Source organism: Bombina bombina, chromosome 1 (genome assembly GCF_027579735.1).
Source record: "Bombina bombina isolate aBomBom1 chromosome 1, aBomBom1.pri, whole genome shotgun sequence".
NCBI lineage: Eukaryota > Metazoa > Chordata > Amphibia > Anura > Bombinatoridae > Bombina > Bombina bombina.
The window spans coordinates 1,488,289,798-1,488,306,791 of NC_069499.1; the positions used below are offsets into that span (position 1 = coordinate 1,488,289,798).

Consider the following 16,994-nt stretch of genomic DNA (forward strand, 5'->3'; position numbering starts at 1 on the left):
TACGTCGTTAAGGGTTTCAAGCGACTGGAAGCAATCCTGATCGCTTCCAGCCGCTTTCAAGGTATTGCAGTGATGGGGGGATCCTACACAGCAGAATATGATTATTATTTTTTTAAATAATAAAAAAAAACAAATTAAAACTTTTATTTTAGTACTGGCAGACTTTCTGCCAGTACTTAAGATGGCGGGGAAAATTGTGGGGTGGGGGAGGGAAGAGAGCTGTTTGGGAGGGATCAGGGGGTGGGGTGTGTCAGGTGGGAGGCTGATTTCTACACTAAAGCTAAAATTAACCCTTCAAGCTCCCTACAAGCTATCTAATTAACCCTGTCACTGTTGGGCATAATACAAGTTTGGTGCACAGCGGCATTTAGCGGCCTTCTAATTACCAAAAATCAATGCCAAAGCCATATATGTCTGCTATTTCTGAACAAAGGGGATCCCAGAGAAGCATTTACAACCATTTGTGCCATAATTGCACAAGCTGTTTGTAAATAATTCCAGTGAGAAACCCAAAGTTAGTGAAAAAGTGAACAATTTTTTTTTATTTGATCGCATTCGGCGGTGAAATGGTGGCATGAAATATATCAAAATTGGCCTAGATCAATACTTTGGGTTGTCTACTACACTACCCTAAAGCTAAAATTAACCCTACAAGCTCCATACAAGCTACCTAATTAACCCCTTCACTGCTGGGCCTAATACAAATGTGGTGCGCAGCGGCATTTAGCGGCCTTCTAATTACCAAAAAGCAACGCCAAAGCCATATATGTCTGCTATTTCTAAACAAAGGGGATCCCAGAGAAGCATTTACAACCATTTGTGCCATAATTGCACAAGTTGTTTGCAAACAATTTCAGTGAGAAACCTGATATTTGTGGAAAAAGTTTGTGAAAAAGTGAACAATTTTATTTATTTGATCGCATTTGGCGGTGAAATGGTGGCATGAAATAGACCAAAATGGGCCTAGATCAATACTTTGGGATGTCTACTAAAAAAAAAAATATATGTCAAGGGATATTCAGGGACTCCAGACAGATATCAGTGTTCCAATATAACTATCGCTTATTTTGAAAAAAAAATGGTTTGAAATAGCAAAGTGCTATTTGTACTTATTGCCCTATAACTTACAAAAAAAAAGCAAAGAACATGTAAATATTGGGTATTTCTAAACTCGGGACAAAATTTAGAAACTATTTAGCTGAGTGTTTTTTGGCGGTTGTAGATGTGCAACAGATTTTGGGGGTCAAAGTTAGAAAACGTGTGTTTTTTTCCATTTTTTTCATCATATTTTATAATTTTTTTTATGGTAAATTATAAAATATGATGAAAATAATGGTGTCTTTAGAAATTCCATTTAATGGCGAGAAAAACGGTATATAATATGTGTGGGTACAGTAAATGAGTAAGAGGAAAATTGCAGCTAAACACAAACACAGCGGAAATGTAAAAATAGCCTTGGTCCTTAAGGGAAAGAAATTGAAAAATGGCCTTGTCCTTAAGGGGTTAATAAATACTTAGAATATCTTACCTCTCAGAGCTTCAGCTGTCTTATCTTTGCCAGTGTACATTTTCTTAACATTATTGATCCTTAAGGAAGAAAATATGATCACATTAATTGCTGGAAATATTAGTTGCAGTGTGCACTAACAAAGAATTAAAGGAACAGTAAAAGAACAGTAAAAGTAAATGTTCATGATTCAGAGCATGCAATTTTAAACACCTTTACATTTAACTTCTATGAGCTAATTTGATTTGTTCTTTTTGCATCCTTTTTTGATGATAGAGTGATGTCACCCATGTATACACATTTACAGGACATGTGGGCTCATGAGCTTTCATGCTGCTGTTTTAGATGTATCCAGTGCAATATTTAAAAAAAAAAAAAAACATTTATACAGTTATTTCTTAATATGCCAAGCCTACTATTAACCCTTACTTAAAAATACATTATAAGTTTATGGCCTATTTTTAATATATCTTACAGCATTGATTCAAATGTTTACAATTTTCTTGTTTGATATCGGAAAAAAAACAGGAAAAAAACTTCAAAGTGATCACAATCTTCCTGAGCCAAACACTGCTAAGCTTGATAACTGCCAAGATATTCTGTCTCCATTTTGCAACAACGGCACCATTAACAACTAAAAATTGCCATTGATCAACAAACACCAGAACTGATACACTGAACAAAACAACTGTGCAAATCTAAAAATTGGGTATTTGCTTTTATCACATCCCTATTGCTAATCAGAAACATTGACAAACATGCAACATGTCCCCTATCAATGAGTGTCTCCTTTTATATTGGGTTAAAGGGAGTGAGTGGAGTATGTGTGTGTTGCAATTGGATAGAATGGTGTTTATTTTTTATTAAAATACATTTTTCATGTCATTTACTGATAAGTAAACATTGATATTGATATCTGTATTGATTTTGAAACTGGCAATATATTGTACATATGTTTTTTCACATTTTTACATTTACATATCGATGATGATGACATATTTAGTATTGTTTGTTATTTGGCATGAACCTATCATCATCAAAAAGGGGCATTGCTGTTTTTGGCATGTGCCATCTTATTTTTCTGGTCCAAGCTTGGGCATTTCATAGGCCCATGTGTGTTATTGTTTGATCTGTGGGTAATGAGCATTCATCAAATGTCGTTGGCTGTTGAATTTGATGTATCCATTTTGTGGTCAATATTTAGTCGATAATTTATTGTGATCCAAAGTCAGTACTGTCCATGTATCATAGGAGTGAATTTTCTCTTTCAAATACAGAAATTATGTTATTGTTTGCATTGCTGGACATGATAACAAAAATATGATATTCTTAAAGGGACAGGGAAGTCCTGAAGAAACTTTCCAGGAGATTTCCAGTTTTCATCCATTTTAAAATTTACTGATGGGGAATGGGCAGTAAAGGCGTTATTTATCTTTTTAAACAATAAAAAAATCAAGTAGACTGTCCCTTTAAATCTGTCAGAAAAACAATCTACTGCTTTTTTTCAAAACTAAGCATTATTCCTTTTTATTATGCATTTGCTGATTATGTAGTTCTTCTGTATTTAATGGGGCTGATTTATCAAAGCTTCAACTGATAATACGATGGAATCCGCTTGAATCCCGCGTCATATTCAACGCAAATTGAATCCGCCATAATTATCAAACCATCAACATTGTCAAATGTTGAAATGTATGACCAAATGTACACTCCCGCGATCTCAATCCGACGAAGATCGATGCTTGTATCATTCCAGATGTTTTTAAATTCACATTTGACTCTATTTGCCCCTCTTCCCAATTTATCAAACATTTTCCAGGTACGCTTGTGACTTTTCCACTGCAGCGTTCCTATCGTTTAAACTGACACCCTTGAGGCCGCGAATGCCATAGAAATCAATGGGAGTCTGAAAACCCAGAAAGGTTATGTTAGATGCTGCAAGTGAATGAAGCTTATTACATATATAATAATAATAATAATAATAATAATAATAATAATAATAATAATAATAATATGTTAAATAATAATATTATAATCACATGTAGTTTCAAGGGACAGATTCATTTCAAAAGTCGTTTTAATGACAGGTAATGTCTGTCTGGCAGCAGGACTAGTAGAAATAGGGATAAAAATGAAATAAATACATTATATACTATAGCTAACTTCCTTTTTTGGATCAATCTAATTTCACCATGTTTAGTGCATGTAATACAAGTCCCACTGCATTTCGAACCAATTTGATGCAATACTTCGTACCAAATTGGACGCAATACTCGAACTCCTAAACAACTCACAAACTAGTGAAATTTTCCACCACTTTTGATTGGAATATGCATAATCACATGATTTATGACATCAGCCAATCTGATTTAAATATACATTTTATACTATCACTAACTAATCAAATTGCTTGATACTGTGTCATTGATCACTCATCAGAACTTGTAAGTGCCATTTGTTACATTGTGTATTATACTTTGAAAGTATGTATATGTGAAATTAGTATTAAAGATAAACATTGATGATGACATTAGGACACACAGTGTAATATTTTTGACAATGATTTTAAAAATTGATTGATGTTTGATTCAATATAATCTTAAGATAATGGGGTATATTTATCAATGTGCGAGTGGACATGATATGAAGTAACGTATCATGCCCGCTGCACATTGACAAATGCCGACAGCATATACTGTCGGCATTTATCATTGCACCAGCAGTTCTTCTGAACTGCTGGTGCAATGAAAATGCCGACCCCCTCCAGATTCGCAGCCAAACCGCCGCTAGCAGGGGGTGTCAATAAACCTGATCGTATTCGATTGATTTCTTTCAATGCCTCAGAGCAGGCGGACAAGTTATGGAGCAGCGGTCTTTAGACTTCTGTTTCCAGCAAGCCTTACAAGGGGCATCAAGCTTTATACAGAGCTTGATAAATATGCCACAATAGCTCAAAGGTATAGTCCACCTAACATTAAACTGTCATGAATCAGATAAAGCAGAAATTAAAATCACCTCTTTACTATCATGATATTTTCAGTGGTTTTCTTCCTTCTCTTGAACTTCATTTTCATTAAGAAATGTCATATTATATGCCAGCCCATTTTATAACATCTGTGTAGGGGTGGTGTTTAAAATTAGACTGCAATCAGGAAGGGTTACACAGGTGCAGAGAGAAAACTGACCCTGCTCTTAAAATATCCATTGATTGCAAATAAATACCTATGATACTCTGATTATGTTATATTCACATATTATTCTTGCTCAGAATAATAATACAGGGAGTGCAGAATTATTAGGCAAGTTGTATTTTTGAGGATTAATTTTATTATTGAACAACAACCATGTTCTCAATGAACCCAAAAAACTCATTAATATCAAAGCTGAATATTTTTGGAAGTAGTTTTTAGTTTGTTTTTAGTTTTAGCTATTTTAGGGGGATATCTGTGTGTGCAGGTGACTATTACTGTGCATAATTATTAGGCAACTTAACAAAAAACAAATATATACCCATTTCAATTATTTATTTTTACCAGTGAAACCAATATAACATCTCAACATTCACAAATATACATTTCTGACATTCAAAAACAAAACAAAAACAAATCAGTGACCAATATAGCCACCTTTCTTTGCAAGGACACTCAAAAGCCTGCCATCCATGGATTCTGTCAGTGTTTTGATCTGTTCACCATCAACATTGCGTGCAGCAGCAACCACAGCCTCCCAGACACTGTTCAGAGAGGTGTACTGTTTTCCCTCCTTGTAAATCTCACATTTGATGATGGACCACAGGTTCTCAATGGGGTTCAGATCAGGTGAACAAGGAGGCCATGTCATTAGATTTTCTTCTTTTATACCCTTTCTTGCCAGCCACGCTGTGGAGTACTTGGACGCGTGTGATGGAGCATTGTCCTGCATGAAAATCATGTTTTTCTTGAAGGATGCAGACTTCTTCCTGTACCACTGCTTGAAGAAGGTGTCTTCCAGAAACTGGCAGTAGGACTGGGAGTTGAGCTTGACTCCATCCTCAACCCGAAAAGGCCCCACAAGCTCATCTTTGATGATACCAGCCCAAACCAGTACTCCACCTCCACCTTGCTGGCGTCTGAGTCGGACTGGAGCTCTCTGCCCTTTACCAATCCAGCCACGGGCCCATCCATCTGGCCCATCAAGACTCACTCTCATTTCATCAGTCCATAAAACCTTAGAAAAATCAGTCTTGAGATATTTCTTGGCCCAGTCTTGACGTTTCAGCTTGTGTGTCTTGTTCAGTGGTGGTCGTCTTTCAGCCTTTCTTACCTTGGCCATGTCTCTGAGTATTGCACACCTTGTGCTTTTGGGCACTCCAGTGATGTTGCAGCTCTGAAATATGGCCAAACTGGTGGCAAGTGGCATCTTGGCAGCTGCACGCTTGACTTTTCTCAGTTCATGGGCAGTTATTTTGCGCCTTGGTTTTTCCACACGCTTCTTGCGACCCTGTTGACTATTTTGAATGAAACGCTTGATTGTTCGATGATCACGCTTCAGAAGCTTTGCAATTTTAAGAGTGCTGCATCCCTCTGCAAGATATCTCACTATTTTTGACTTTTCTGAGCCTGTCAAGTCCTTCTTTTGACCCATTTTGCCAAAGGAAAGGAAGTTGCCTAATAATTATGCACACCTGATATAGGGTGTTGATGTCATTAGACCACACCCCTTCTCATTACAGAGATGCACATCACCTAATATGCTTAATTGGTAGTAGGCTTTCGAGCCTATACAGCTTGGAGTAAGACAACATGCATAAAGAGGATGATGTGGTCAAAATACTCATTTGCCTAATAATTCTGCACTCCCTGTATGTATGTGCAAAGATATATGTACAAACTCTGGAATTAATAATCATTTTAAAAAAAAAAGAAAAAAACATGATAGTCATAGCATGGTTTCTAGAAATACAAATATACATTCATTTATGTGAAAATATCATATATTAGATTTTTTTATAACAAATAAATAAAACAATGAGATATTATTGATTATTCAGGTATAAATCTAGCTATTTCTTGGGCAATAACAGATGAAAAATAAAAGATTAGCTTTAGAGAAATGTGCTTGTTTATGGACAGTAATGTAATGGAATAAATAAAGTTGGAAAGAACAGAATATCCGCGACATCGATGACTCTTTTTGAGCAACAGTCCGATGCTCATTGCTCCGTACTTGACGCGCATTTTTGACAGACTTTTTAATAAATAAGGGCATCGTCTGTGGATTCGCGGCAGCGATGTCTAGCGATGTCTGGCAAGCGTATTGACTCCAGTGAATGCACTGAGATTGACGCTTTGATAAATCGTCCCTAATGTATTTAATGGTCATTTAAATCCTGTACAACCCAACTTTTCTGCTTAGCTATACTTATTAGTAAGATAAAATCATTATTGTATTAAAAAAATAGACTTGTATGAGAACACCGCCACTTCAGACTACTACTAGTGAGCTCTTTCTATTATAGTCCCCAATTCAGCTGAATATTTACATTTACTTCTTCCCAGGATTGTGCTGTTTTGGGTACTTACAAAAAGATTCAAGCAGTGCGGGAAGTAAAAGAACAAAACTTTATTTCATCAGTATATTAAAACTATCCAGCTCACACGCCAAGGGTGTTAGAAAAAAACGGCACTAAAAAGTGCCTTTATATTGCGGTCTATGGTAACTGTGTATTCCCAGTAAATACATTATATATGTATAAGAATATATACATATCTATTTATATGTTAATATGTGTATATACACATATTAACACATAATTATATATAAATATATAGTCATTTTATTTACATATATATTTAAAAATATGCTTCAGAACAAGGCTCCCATTGGGGCCTATGGAAGCACGCTCTAGTGAACACATTGCGCTTTACTTGTAATACCAGAGCACATTACCATGAGCTTATATTGCTCAGTGAAGTGCTAATATTGCTTGCTCCACTTGTAATTTAGCCCTGAGTGAGCTATTAATTAACTTTGATAACCAAGAAGACACACGGCTCCAAAACCTCCTAACTTTAGGCAGTACCAAAGGTAATGTAAAAATCTGGGTCAGGATAGGAGCACTTACCACAAGTGTTAGTAAAATCCTTTTTCCATTTGCTCAATCTGTTATTAAGTTAATCATGATATATTACCCTGATCTAAGATTCCCTAAGATCTGACGCTAACGTGGCTGACCACACTTAAGGCAAATTGGTATACACTTTATCAATCAAATTTACTCTCTCTATTCTTTTATTCAAAACTCTTAAAATATCATGTTGAAGTTTGTTTACCTTTGTCTGTAATAAAGCTTTTTATATTGGGGATATGGCAGAATGGCCTTTGTGAAATAATGTTTCTATATTACTAAGCAGAGATATTTCCCAGAACCCTGTGTAACTATGTAAAACATGGTTCACATAATGGCGTAATTGAAAGTATGCAAACATGTGATTTAGAGGAATTGGGTACAATCTGCATCCTATAAAATAAAAGGCCAAGTGTGTTTGTCCGAAGCTGTCATGCGCAGAAGAGACAGCACGAGGACAAACACACCTGGTCTTACCTGCCATGCTGTTGCAGTGAAAGTGGGCGTGGCAGACGGGAGCATGGGTGTGCCCGGGCGGGGATGTGGGCGTGGTAGGTGGGAACGTGAGCATGGTTGGGGTGTGGCCGGGCGTGGTCAGCACGAGAGAGAGGGGAGAGAAATAGAAAGAGAGGGGGAGAGAAAAAAAGAGATAGGAAAGAGCTAAAGAGAGGGGAAGTACAGAAGAGAGGGGGAGAGAGAGAGAGCAAAATAGAGGGGAAAGAGAAAAAAAAGAGGGGGGAGAGAGAGCAATAGAGAGGGGGAGAGAGAGAAAAAGAGAGGGGGAGAAAGAGCGCAAGAGAGAGAGAGAGTGCAAACGACAGGAGAGAGAGAGAGCGTAAAAGAGAGGGGGGGAGAGAGCGCAAAAGAGAGGGGGAGAGAGCGCAAAAGAGAGGGAGGAGAGAAAGCAAAAGAGAGAGGGAGAGAGAGAAAAAGAGAGGGGAGAGAGAGAAAAAGAGAGGGGGAGAGAGAGCAAAAGAGAGGGGAAGAGAGAAAAAAGAGAGGGGGAGAGAGAGAAAAAGAGAAGGGGGAGAAAGAGAAAAAGCAAAAGAGAGGGGAGAGAGCACAAAAGAAAGGGGGGAGAGAGAGAGCGCAAAAGAGAGGGGGAGAGAGAGAGCGCAAAAGAGAGGGGGAGAGAGAGCGCAAAAGAGAGGGGGAGAGAGAGCGCAAAAGAGGGGGGAGAGAGAGCGCAAAAGAGGGGGGAGAGAGAGAGCACAAAAGAGAGAGAGAACGCAAAAGAGAGGAGGAGAGAGAGCGCAAAAGAGAGGGGGAGAGAGAGCGCAAAAGAGGGGGGAGAGAGAGCGCAAAAGAGGGGGGAGAGAGAGAGCACAAAAGAGAGAGCGAACGCAAAAGAGAGGAGGAGAGAGAGAGCATAAAAGAGAGGGGGGAGAGAGAGCGCAAAAGAGAGGGTGAGAGAGCAAAAGAGAGGGGAGAGAGAGAAAAAGAGAGGGGGAGGGAGAGCAATAGAGAGGAGGAGAGAGAGAAAAAGAGAGGGGGGAGGGAGAGAAAAAGAGAGGGGGAGAGAGAGCAAAAGAGAGGGGGAGAGAGAGAACGCAAAAGAGAGGGGGAGAGAGAGCGCACAAAAGAGGGGGGAGAGAGCGCAAAAGAGAGAGAGAACGCAAAAGAAAGGGGGGAGAGAGAGAGCGCAAAAGAGAGGGGGAGAGAGAGAGCGCAAAAGAGAGGGGGAGAGAGAGCGCAAAAGAGAGGGGGAGAGAGAGCGCAAAAGAGGGGGGAGAGAGAGCGCAAAAGAGGGGGGAGAGAGAGAGCACAAAAGAGAGAGAGAACGCAAAAGAGAGGAGGAGAGAGAGAGCATAAAAGAGAGGGGGGAGAGAGAGCGCAAAAGAGAGGGTGAGAGAGCAAAAGAGAGGGGAGAGATAAAGCAAAAGAGAGGGGGAGAGAGGGAGCAAAAGAGAGGGGGAGAGAGAGCGCAAAAGAGAGGGGGAGAGAGAAAAAAGAGAGGGGGGAGAGAGAGAAAAAGAGAAGGGGGAGAAAGAGAAAAAGAGAGGGTGGAGAGAGAGCAAAAGAGAGGGAGGAGAGAGAGCAATAGAGAGGAGGAGAGAGAGAAAAAGAGAGGGGGAGGGAGAGAAAAAGAGAGGGGGAGAGAGAGCAAAAGAGAGGGGGAGAGAGAGAACGCAAAAGAGAGGGGGAGAGAGAGCGCACAAAAGAGGGGGGAGAGAGCGCAAAAGAGAGAGAGAACGCAAAAGAGAGGGGGGAGAAAGAGAGCGTAAAAGAGAGGGGGGAGAGAGCACAAAAGAGAGGGGGAGAGAGAGCAAAAGAGAGGGAGGAGAGAAAGCAAAAGAGAGGGGGAGAGAGAGAAAAAGAGAGGGGGAGAGAGAGAAAAAGAGAAGGGGAGAGAGAGAAAAAGAGAGGGGGGAGAGAGCAATAGAGAGGGGGAAAGAGAGAGCAAAAGAGAGGGATGGAGAAAGAGAGAAAAAGAGAGGGGGCAGAGAGAGCAAAAGAGATTGGGAGAGAGCAAAAGAGGGGGGAGAGAGCAAAAGAGAGGGGGGAGAGAGAGAGAGCAAAAGAGAGGGGAGAGAGACAGAGCAAAAGAGAGGGGGGAGAGAGGGGGAGAGAAAGAGCAAAAGAGAGGGGGGGAGAGGGGGAGAGAAAGAGCAAAAGAGAGGGGGGAGAGAGAGAAAAGGGAGAGAAAGAGCAAAAGAGAGGGATGGAGGGAGAGCAATAAAAAAGGAGAGAGATACAGAGCAAAAGAGAGGGGGAGAGAGCACAAAAGAAAGGGGGATAGAGAGAGCGCAAAATAGAAGGGGAGAGAGAGAGCGCAAAAGAGAGGGGGAGAGAGAGAGCGCAAAAAAGAGGGGGAGAGAGAGCGCAAAAGAGGGGGGAGAGAGAGAGCACAAAAGAGAGAGAGAACGCAAAAGAGAGGGGGAGAGAGAGCAATAGAGAGGGGGAGAGAGAGCAAAAGAGAGGGATGGAGAGAGAGCAATAAAAAAGGAGAGAGAGACAGAGCAAAAGAGAGGGGGAGAGAGCACAAAAGAAAGGGGGGAGAGAGAGAGCGCAAAAGAGAGGGGGGGAGAGAGAGCGCAAAAGAGAGGGGGAGAGAGCGCAAAAGAGAGGGGGAGAGAGAGCGCAAAAGAGGGGGGAGAGAGAGAGCACAAAAGAGAGAGAGAACGCAAAAGAGAGGAGGAGAGAGAGAGCATAAAAGAGAGGGGGGAGAGAGAGCGCAAAAGAGAGGGTGAGAGAGCAAAAGAGAGGGGAGAGATAAAGCAAAAGAGAGGGGGAGAGAGGGAGCAAAAGAGAGGGGGAGAGAGAGCGCAAAAGAGAGGGGGAGAGAGAGCGCAAAAGAGAGGGGAGAGAGAGAGAGAGCAAAAGAGAGGAGGAGAGAGAGAGCACAAAAGAGAGGGGGAGAGAGAGAGCGCAAAAGAGAGAACACAAAAGAGAGGGGGGAGAGAGAGCATAAAAGAGAGGGGGAGAGAGAGCAATAGAGAGGGGGAGAGAGAGAAAAAGAGAGGGGGAGAGAGAGAAAAAGAGAGGGGGAGAGAGAAAAAAAGAGAAGGGGGAGAGAGAGAAAAAGAGAGGGGGGAGAGAGAGCGAAATAGAGGGGTGACAGAGAGCAATAGAGAGGGGGGCAGAGAGAAAAAGAGACGGGGGAGAGAGAGCAAAAGAGAGGGGGGAGAGAGAGCAATAGAGAGGGGGAGAGAGAGAGCAAAAGAGAGGGATGGAGAGAGCGAGCAAAAGAGAGGGGTCAGAGAGAGCAAAGGGGATTGGAAGAGAGCAAAAGAGGGGGGAGAGAGAGAGCAAAAGAGAGGGGGAGAGAGCAAAAGAGAGGGGGGGAGAGAGAGAGCAAAAGAGAGGGGAGGGAGTCAGAGCAAAAGAGAGGGGGGAGAGAGGGGGAGAGAGACAGCAAAAGAGAGGGGGAGAGAGAGAGCAACAGAGAGGGATGGAGAGAAAGAGCAAAAGAGAGGGATGGAGAGAGAGCAAACAAAAAGGAGAGAGATACAGAGCAAAAGAGAGGGGGAGAGAGAGAGCACAAAAGAGAGGGAGGGAGAGAGAGCGCAAAAGAGAGGGGGGAGAGAGTGCAAAAGAAAGGGGGAGAGAGAGAGCGCAAAAGAGAGGGGGAGAGAGAGTGAGCAAAAGAGGGGGTAGAGAGAGAGTGCAAAAGAGAGAGAGAATGCAAAAGAGAGGGGGAGAGAGAGCAAAAGAGAGGGGGAGAGAGAGAGCGCAAAAGAGAGGGGGAGAGAGAGTGCACAAAAGAGGGGGGAGAGAGAGAAAAAGAGAGGGGAGAGAGAGAAAAAGAGAAGGGGAGATAGAGCAAAAGAGAGGGGGGAGAGAGAGCAATAGAAAGGGGGAGAGAGAGAAAAAGAGAGGGGGAGAGAGCAATAGAGAGGGGGAGAGAGAGAGCAAAAGAGAGGGATGGAGAGAGAGAGCAAAAGAGAGGGGGCAGAGAGAGCAAAAGAGATTGGGAGAGAGCAAAAGAGAGGGGGGAGAGAGAGAGCAAAAGAGAGGGGAGAGAGACAGAGCAAAAGAGAGGGGGGAGAGAGGGGGGGAGAGAAAGAGCAAAAGAGAGGGGGAGAGAGAGAGCAAAAGAGAGGGGGAGAGAGAGCAATAGAGAGGGGGAGAGAGAGAGAAAGGAGATAAAGAGCAAAAGAGAGGAATGGAGAGACAGCAAAAAAAAAGGAGAGAGAGACAGAGCAAAAGAGAGGGGGAGAGAGCACAAAAGAAAGGGGGGAGAGAGAGAGCACAAAAGAGAGGGGGAGAGAGAGAGCACAAAAGAGAGGGGGAGAGAGAGAGCACAAAAGAGAGGGGGAGAGAGAGCGCAAAAGAGGGGGGAGAGAGAGAGCACAAAAGAGAGAGAGAACGCAAAAGAGAGGGGGAGAGAGAGAGCATAAAAGAGAGGGGGAGAGAGAGCGCAAAAGAGAGGGTGAGAGAGCAAAAGAGAGGGGGGAGATAAAGCAAAAGAGAGGGGGAGAGAGGGAGCAAAAGAGAGGGGGAGAGAGAGCGCAAAAGAGAGGGGGAGAGAGAGCGCAAAAGAGAGGAGAGAGAGAGAGAGAGCAAAAGAGAGGAGGAGAGAGAGAGCGCAAAAGAGAGGGGGAGAGAGAGCACGCAAAAGAGGGGGGAGAGAGAGAGCGTAAAAGAGAGGGGGGAGAGAGAGCAATAGAGAGGGGGAGAGAGAGAAAAAGAGAGGGGGGAGAGAGAAAAAGAGAAGGGGGAGAGAGAGAAAAAGAGGGGGGAGAGAGAGAGCGTAAAAGAGAGGGGGAGAGAGCGCAAAAGAGAGGGGGAGAGAGAGCAAAAGAGAGGGAGGAGAGAAAGCAAAAGAGAGGGAGAGAGAGAGAAAAAGAGAGGGGAGAGAGAGAAAAAGAGAAGGGGAGATAGAGCAAAAGAGAGGGGGGAGAGAGAGCAATAGAAAGGGGGAGAGAGAGAAAAAGAGAGAGGGAGAGAGAGAAAAAGAGAGGGGGAGAGAGCAATAGAGAGGGGGAGAGAGAGAGCAAAAGAGAGGGATGGAGAGAGAGAGCAAAAGAGAGGGGGCAGAGAGAGCAAAAGAGATTGGGAGAGAGCAAAAGAGAGGGGGAGAGAGAGAGCAAAAGAGAGGGGAGAGAGACAGAGCAAAAGAGAGGGGGGAGAGTGGGGGGAGAGAAAGAGCAAAAGAGAGGGGGAGAGAGAGAGCAAAAGAGAGGGGGAGAGAGAGCAATAGAGAGGGGGAGAGAGAGAGAAAGGAGATAAAGAGCAAAAGAGAGGAATGGAGAGAGAGCAAAAAAAAAGGAGAGAGAGACAGAGCAAAAGAGAGGGGGAGAGAGCACAAAAGAAAGGGGGGAGAGAGAGAGCACAAAAGAGAGGGGGAGAAAGAGAGCACAAAAGAGAGGGGGAGAGAGAGAGCGCAAAAGAGAGGGGGAGAGAGAGCGCAAAAGAGGGGGGAGAGAGAGAGCACAAAAGAGAGAGAGAACGCAAAAGAGAGAGGGAGAGAGAGAGCATAAAAGAGAGGGGGAGAGAGAGCGCAAAAGAGAGGGTGAGAGAGCAAAAGAGAGGGGGGAGATAAACCAAAAGAGAGGGGGAGAGAGGGAGCAAAAGAGAGGGGGAGAGAGAGCGCAAAAGAGAGGGGGAGAGAGAGCGCAAAAGAGAGGAGAGAGAGAGAGCAAAAGAGAGGAGGAGAGAGAGAGCGCAAAAGAGAGGGGGAGAGAGAGCACGCAAAAGAGGGGGGAGAGAGAGAGCGTAAAAGAGAGGGGGGAGAGAGAGCAATAGAGAGGGGGAGAGAGAGAAAAAGAGAGGGGGGAGAGAGAAAAAGAGAAGGGGAGAGAGAGAAAAAGAGAGGGGGGAGAGAGAGCGAAAGAGAGGGGGTGAGAGAGAGCAATAGAGAGGGGGAGAGAGAGAAAAAGAGAGGGGGAGGGAGAGAAAAAGAGACAGGGGAGAGAGAGCAAAAGAGAGGGGGGAGAGAGAGCAATAGAGAGGGGGAGAGAGAGAGCAAAAGAGAGGGATGGAGAGAGAGAGCAAAAGAGAGGGGGCAGAGATAGCAAAAGGGATTGGAAAAGAGCAAAAGAGGGGGGAGAGAGAGCAAAAGAGGGGGGAGAGAGCAAAAGAGAGGGGGGAGAGAGAGAGCAAAAGAGAGGGAAGAGAGTCAGAGCAAAAGAGAGGGGGGGAGAGGGGGAGAGAGACAGCAAAAGAGAGGGGGGGGAGAGAGAGAGCAACAGAGAGGGATGGAGGAAAGAGCAAAAGAGAGGGATGGAGAGAGAGAGCAAAAAAAAGGAGAGAGATACAGAGCAAAAGAGAGGGGGAGAGAGAGAGCACAAAACAGCGGGAGGGAGAGAGAGCGCAAAAGAGAGGGGGGAGAGAGCGCAAAAGAGAGGGGGAGAGAGAGAGCGCAAAAGAGAGGGGGAGAGAGAGTGTGCAAAAGAGGGGGGAGAGAGATAGTGCAAAAGAGAGAGAGGGGGAGAGAGAGCAAAAGAGAGGGAGGAGAGAAAGCAAAAGAGAGGGGGAGAGAGAGAGAAAAAGAGAGGGGGAGAGAGAGAAAAAGAGAAGGGGAGAGAGAGCAAAAGAGAGGGGGGAGAGAGAGCAATAGAGAGGGGGAGAGAGAGAAAAAGAGAGGGGGAGAGAGAAAAAAAGAGAAGGGGAGAGAGAGAAAAAGAGAGGGGGGAGAGAGAGCAATAGAGAGGGGGAGAGAGAGAGCAAAAGAGATGGATGGAGAGAAAGAGCAAAAGAGAGGGGGCAGAGAGAGCAAAAGAGATTGGGAGAGAGACAGAGCAAAAGAGAGGGGGGAGAGAGGGGGGAGAGAGAGAGAGCAAAAGAGAGGGTGGAGAGAGAGAGCAAAAGAGAGGGGAGAGAGACAGAGCAAAAGAGAGGGGGGAGAGAGGGGGGAGAGAGAGAGCAAAAGAGAGGTGGGGAGAGCAAAAGAGAGGGGGGAGAGAGAGCAATAGAGAGGGGGAGAGAGAGAAAAAGGAGAGAAAGGGCAAAAGAGAGGGATGGAGAGAGAGCAAAAAAAGGAGAGAGAGACAGAGCAAAAGAGGGGGGAGAGAGCACAAAAGAGAGGGAGGGAGAGAGAGCACAAAAGAGAGGGGGGAGAGAGAGAGCGCAAAAGAGAGGGGGAGAGAGCGCAAAAGAGAGGGGGAGAGAGAGAGCGCAAAAGAGAGGGGGAGAGAGAGCGCAAAAGAGGGGGGAGAGAGAGAGCACAAAAGAGAGAGAGAACGCAAAAGAGAGGGGGAGAGAGAGAGCATAAAAGAGAGGGGGAGAGAGAGCGCAAAAGAGAGGGTGAGAGAGCAAAAGAGAGGGGGGAGATAAAGCAAAAGAGAGGGGGAGAGAGGGAGCAAAAGAGAGGGGGAGAGAGAGAGAAAAAGAGAGGGGGAGAGAGAGCACAAAATAGAGGGGAGAGAGAGAGAGCAAAAGAGAGGAGGAGAGAGAGCGCAAAAGAGAGGGGGAGAGAGAGCACGCAAAAGAGGGGGGAGAGAGAGAGAGCGCAAAAGAGAGAACACAAAAGAGAGGGGGGAGAGAGAGAGCGTAAAAGAGAGGGGGGAGAGAGAGCAATAGAGAGGGGGAGAGAGAGAAAAAGAGAAGGAGGAGAGAGAGAAAAAGAGAAGGGGGAGAGAGAGAAAAAGAGAGGGGGGAGAGAGAGCGAAAGAGAGGGGTGAGAGAGAGCAATAGAGAGGGGGAGAGAGAGCAATAAAGAGGGGGAGAGAGAGAGCAAAAGAGAGGGATGGAGAGAGAGAGCAAAAGAGAGGGGGCAGAGAGCAAAAGGGATTGGAAGAGAGCAAAAGAGGGGGGAGAGAGAGCAAAAGAGAGGGGAGAGAGAGAGCAAAAGAGAGGGGAGAGAGTCAAAGCAAAAGAGAGGGAGGAGAGAGGGGGAGAGAGACAGCAAAAGAGAGGGGGGAGAGAGAGAGCAACAGAGAGGGATGGAGAGAAAGAGCAAAAGAGAGGGATGGAGAGAGAGAGCAAAAAAAAGGAGAGAGATACAGAGCAAAAGAGAGGGGGAGAGAGAGAGCACAAAAGAGCGGGAGGGAGAGAGAGCGCAAAAGAGAGGGGGAGAGAGAGAGCGCAAAAGAGAGGGGGAGAGAGAGTGTGCAAAAGAGGGGGGAGAGAGAGAGTGCAAAAGAGAGAGAGGGGAGAGAGAGCAAAAGAGAGGGAGGAGAGAAAGCAAAAGAGAGGGGGAGAGAGAGAAAAAGAGAGGGGGAGAGAGAGAAAAAGAGAAGGGGAGAGAGAGCAAAAGAGAGGGGGGAGAGAGAGCAATAGAGAGGGGGAGAGAGAGAAAAAGAGAGGGGGAGAGAGAAAAAAAGAGAAGGGGGAGAGAGAGAAAAATAGAGGGGGGAGAGAGAGCAATAGAGAGGGGGAGAGAGAGAGCAAAAGAGAGGGATGGAGAGAGAGAGCAAAAGAGAGGGGGCAGAGAGAGCAAAAGAGATTGGGAGAGAGACAGAGCAAAAGAGAGGGGGGAGAGAGGGGGAGATAGAGAGCAAAAGAGAGGGTGGAGAGAGAGAGCAAAAGAGAGGGGAGAGAGACAGAGCAAAAGAGAGGGGGGAGAGAGGGGGGAGAGAGAGAGCAAAAGAGAGGTGGGGAGAGCAAAAGAGAGGGGGGAGAGAGAGCAATAGAGAGGGGGAGAGAGAGAAAAAGGAGAGAAAGGGCAAAAGAGAGGGATGGAGAGAGAGCAAAAAAAAGGAGAGAGAGACAGCGCAAAAGAGGGGGGGAGAGAGCACAAAAGAGAGGGATGGAGAGGGAGCACAAAAGAGAGGGGGGAGAGAGAGCGCAAAAGAGAGGGGGAGAGAGCGCAAAAGAGAGGGGGAGAGAGAGAGCGCAAAAGAGAGGGGGAGAGAGAGCGCAAAAGAGGGGAGAGAGAGAGAGCACAAAAGAGAGAGAGAACGCAAAAGAGAGGGGGAGAGAGAGAGCATAAAAGAGAGGGGGGAGAGAGAGCGCAAAAGAGAGGGTGAGAGAGCAAAAGAGAGGGGGGAGATAAAG

The 16,994-nt window shown here is 44.7% G+C and overlaps 1 protein-coding gene across 1 annotated transcript in view; it reads right to left on the reverse strand.

The window, feature by feature from the left end:
* Positions 1–16,994, reverse strand: part of LOC128653797 (ABC-type organic anion transporter ABCA8) — a 669,484-nt gene that overhangs the window by 390,313 nt on the left and 262,177 nt on the right. Inside the window, exon 11 of the mRNA XM_053707306.1 lies at positions 1,529–1,587. Coding sequence (XP_053563281.1) covers positions 1,529–1,587 — 59 coding nt within the window. The remainder of the gene's footprint in view (positions 1–1,528; positions 1,588–16,994) is intronic.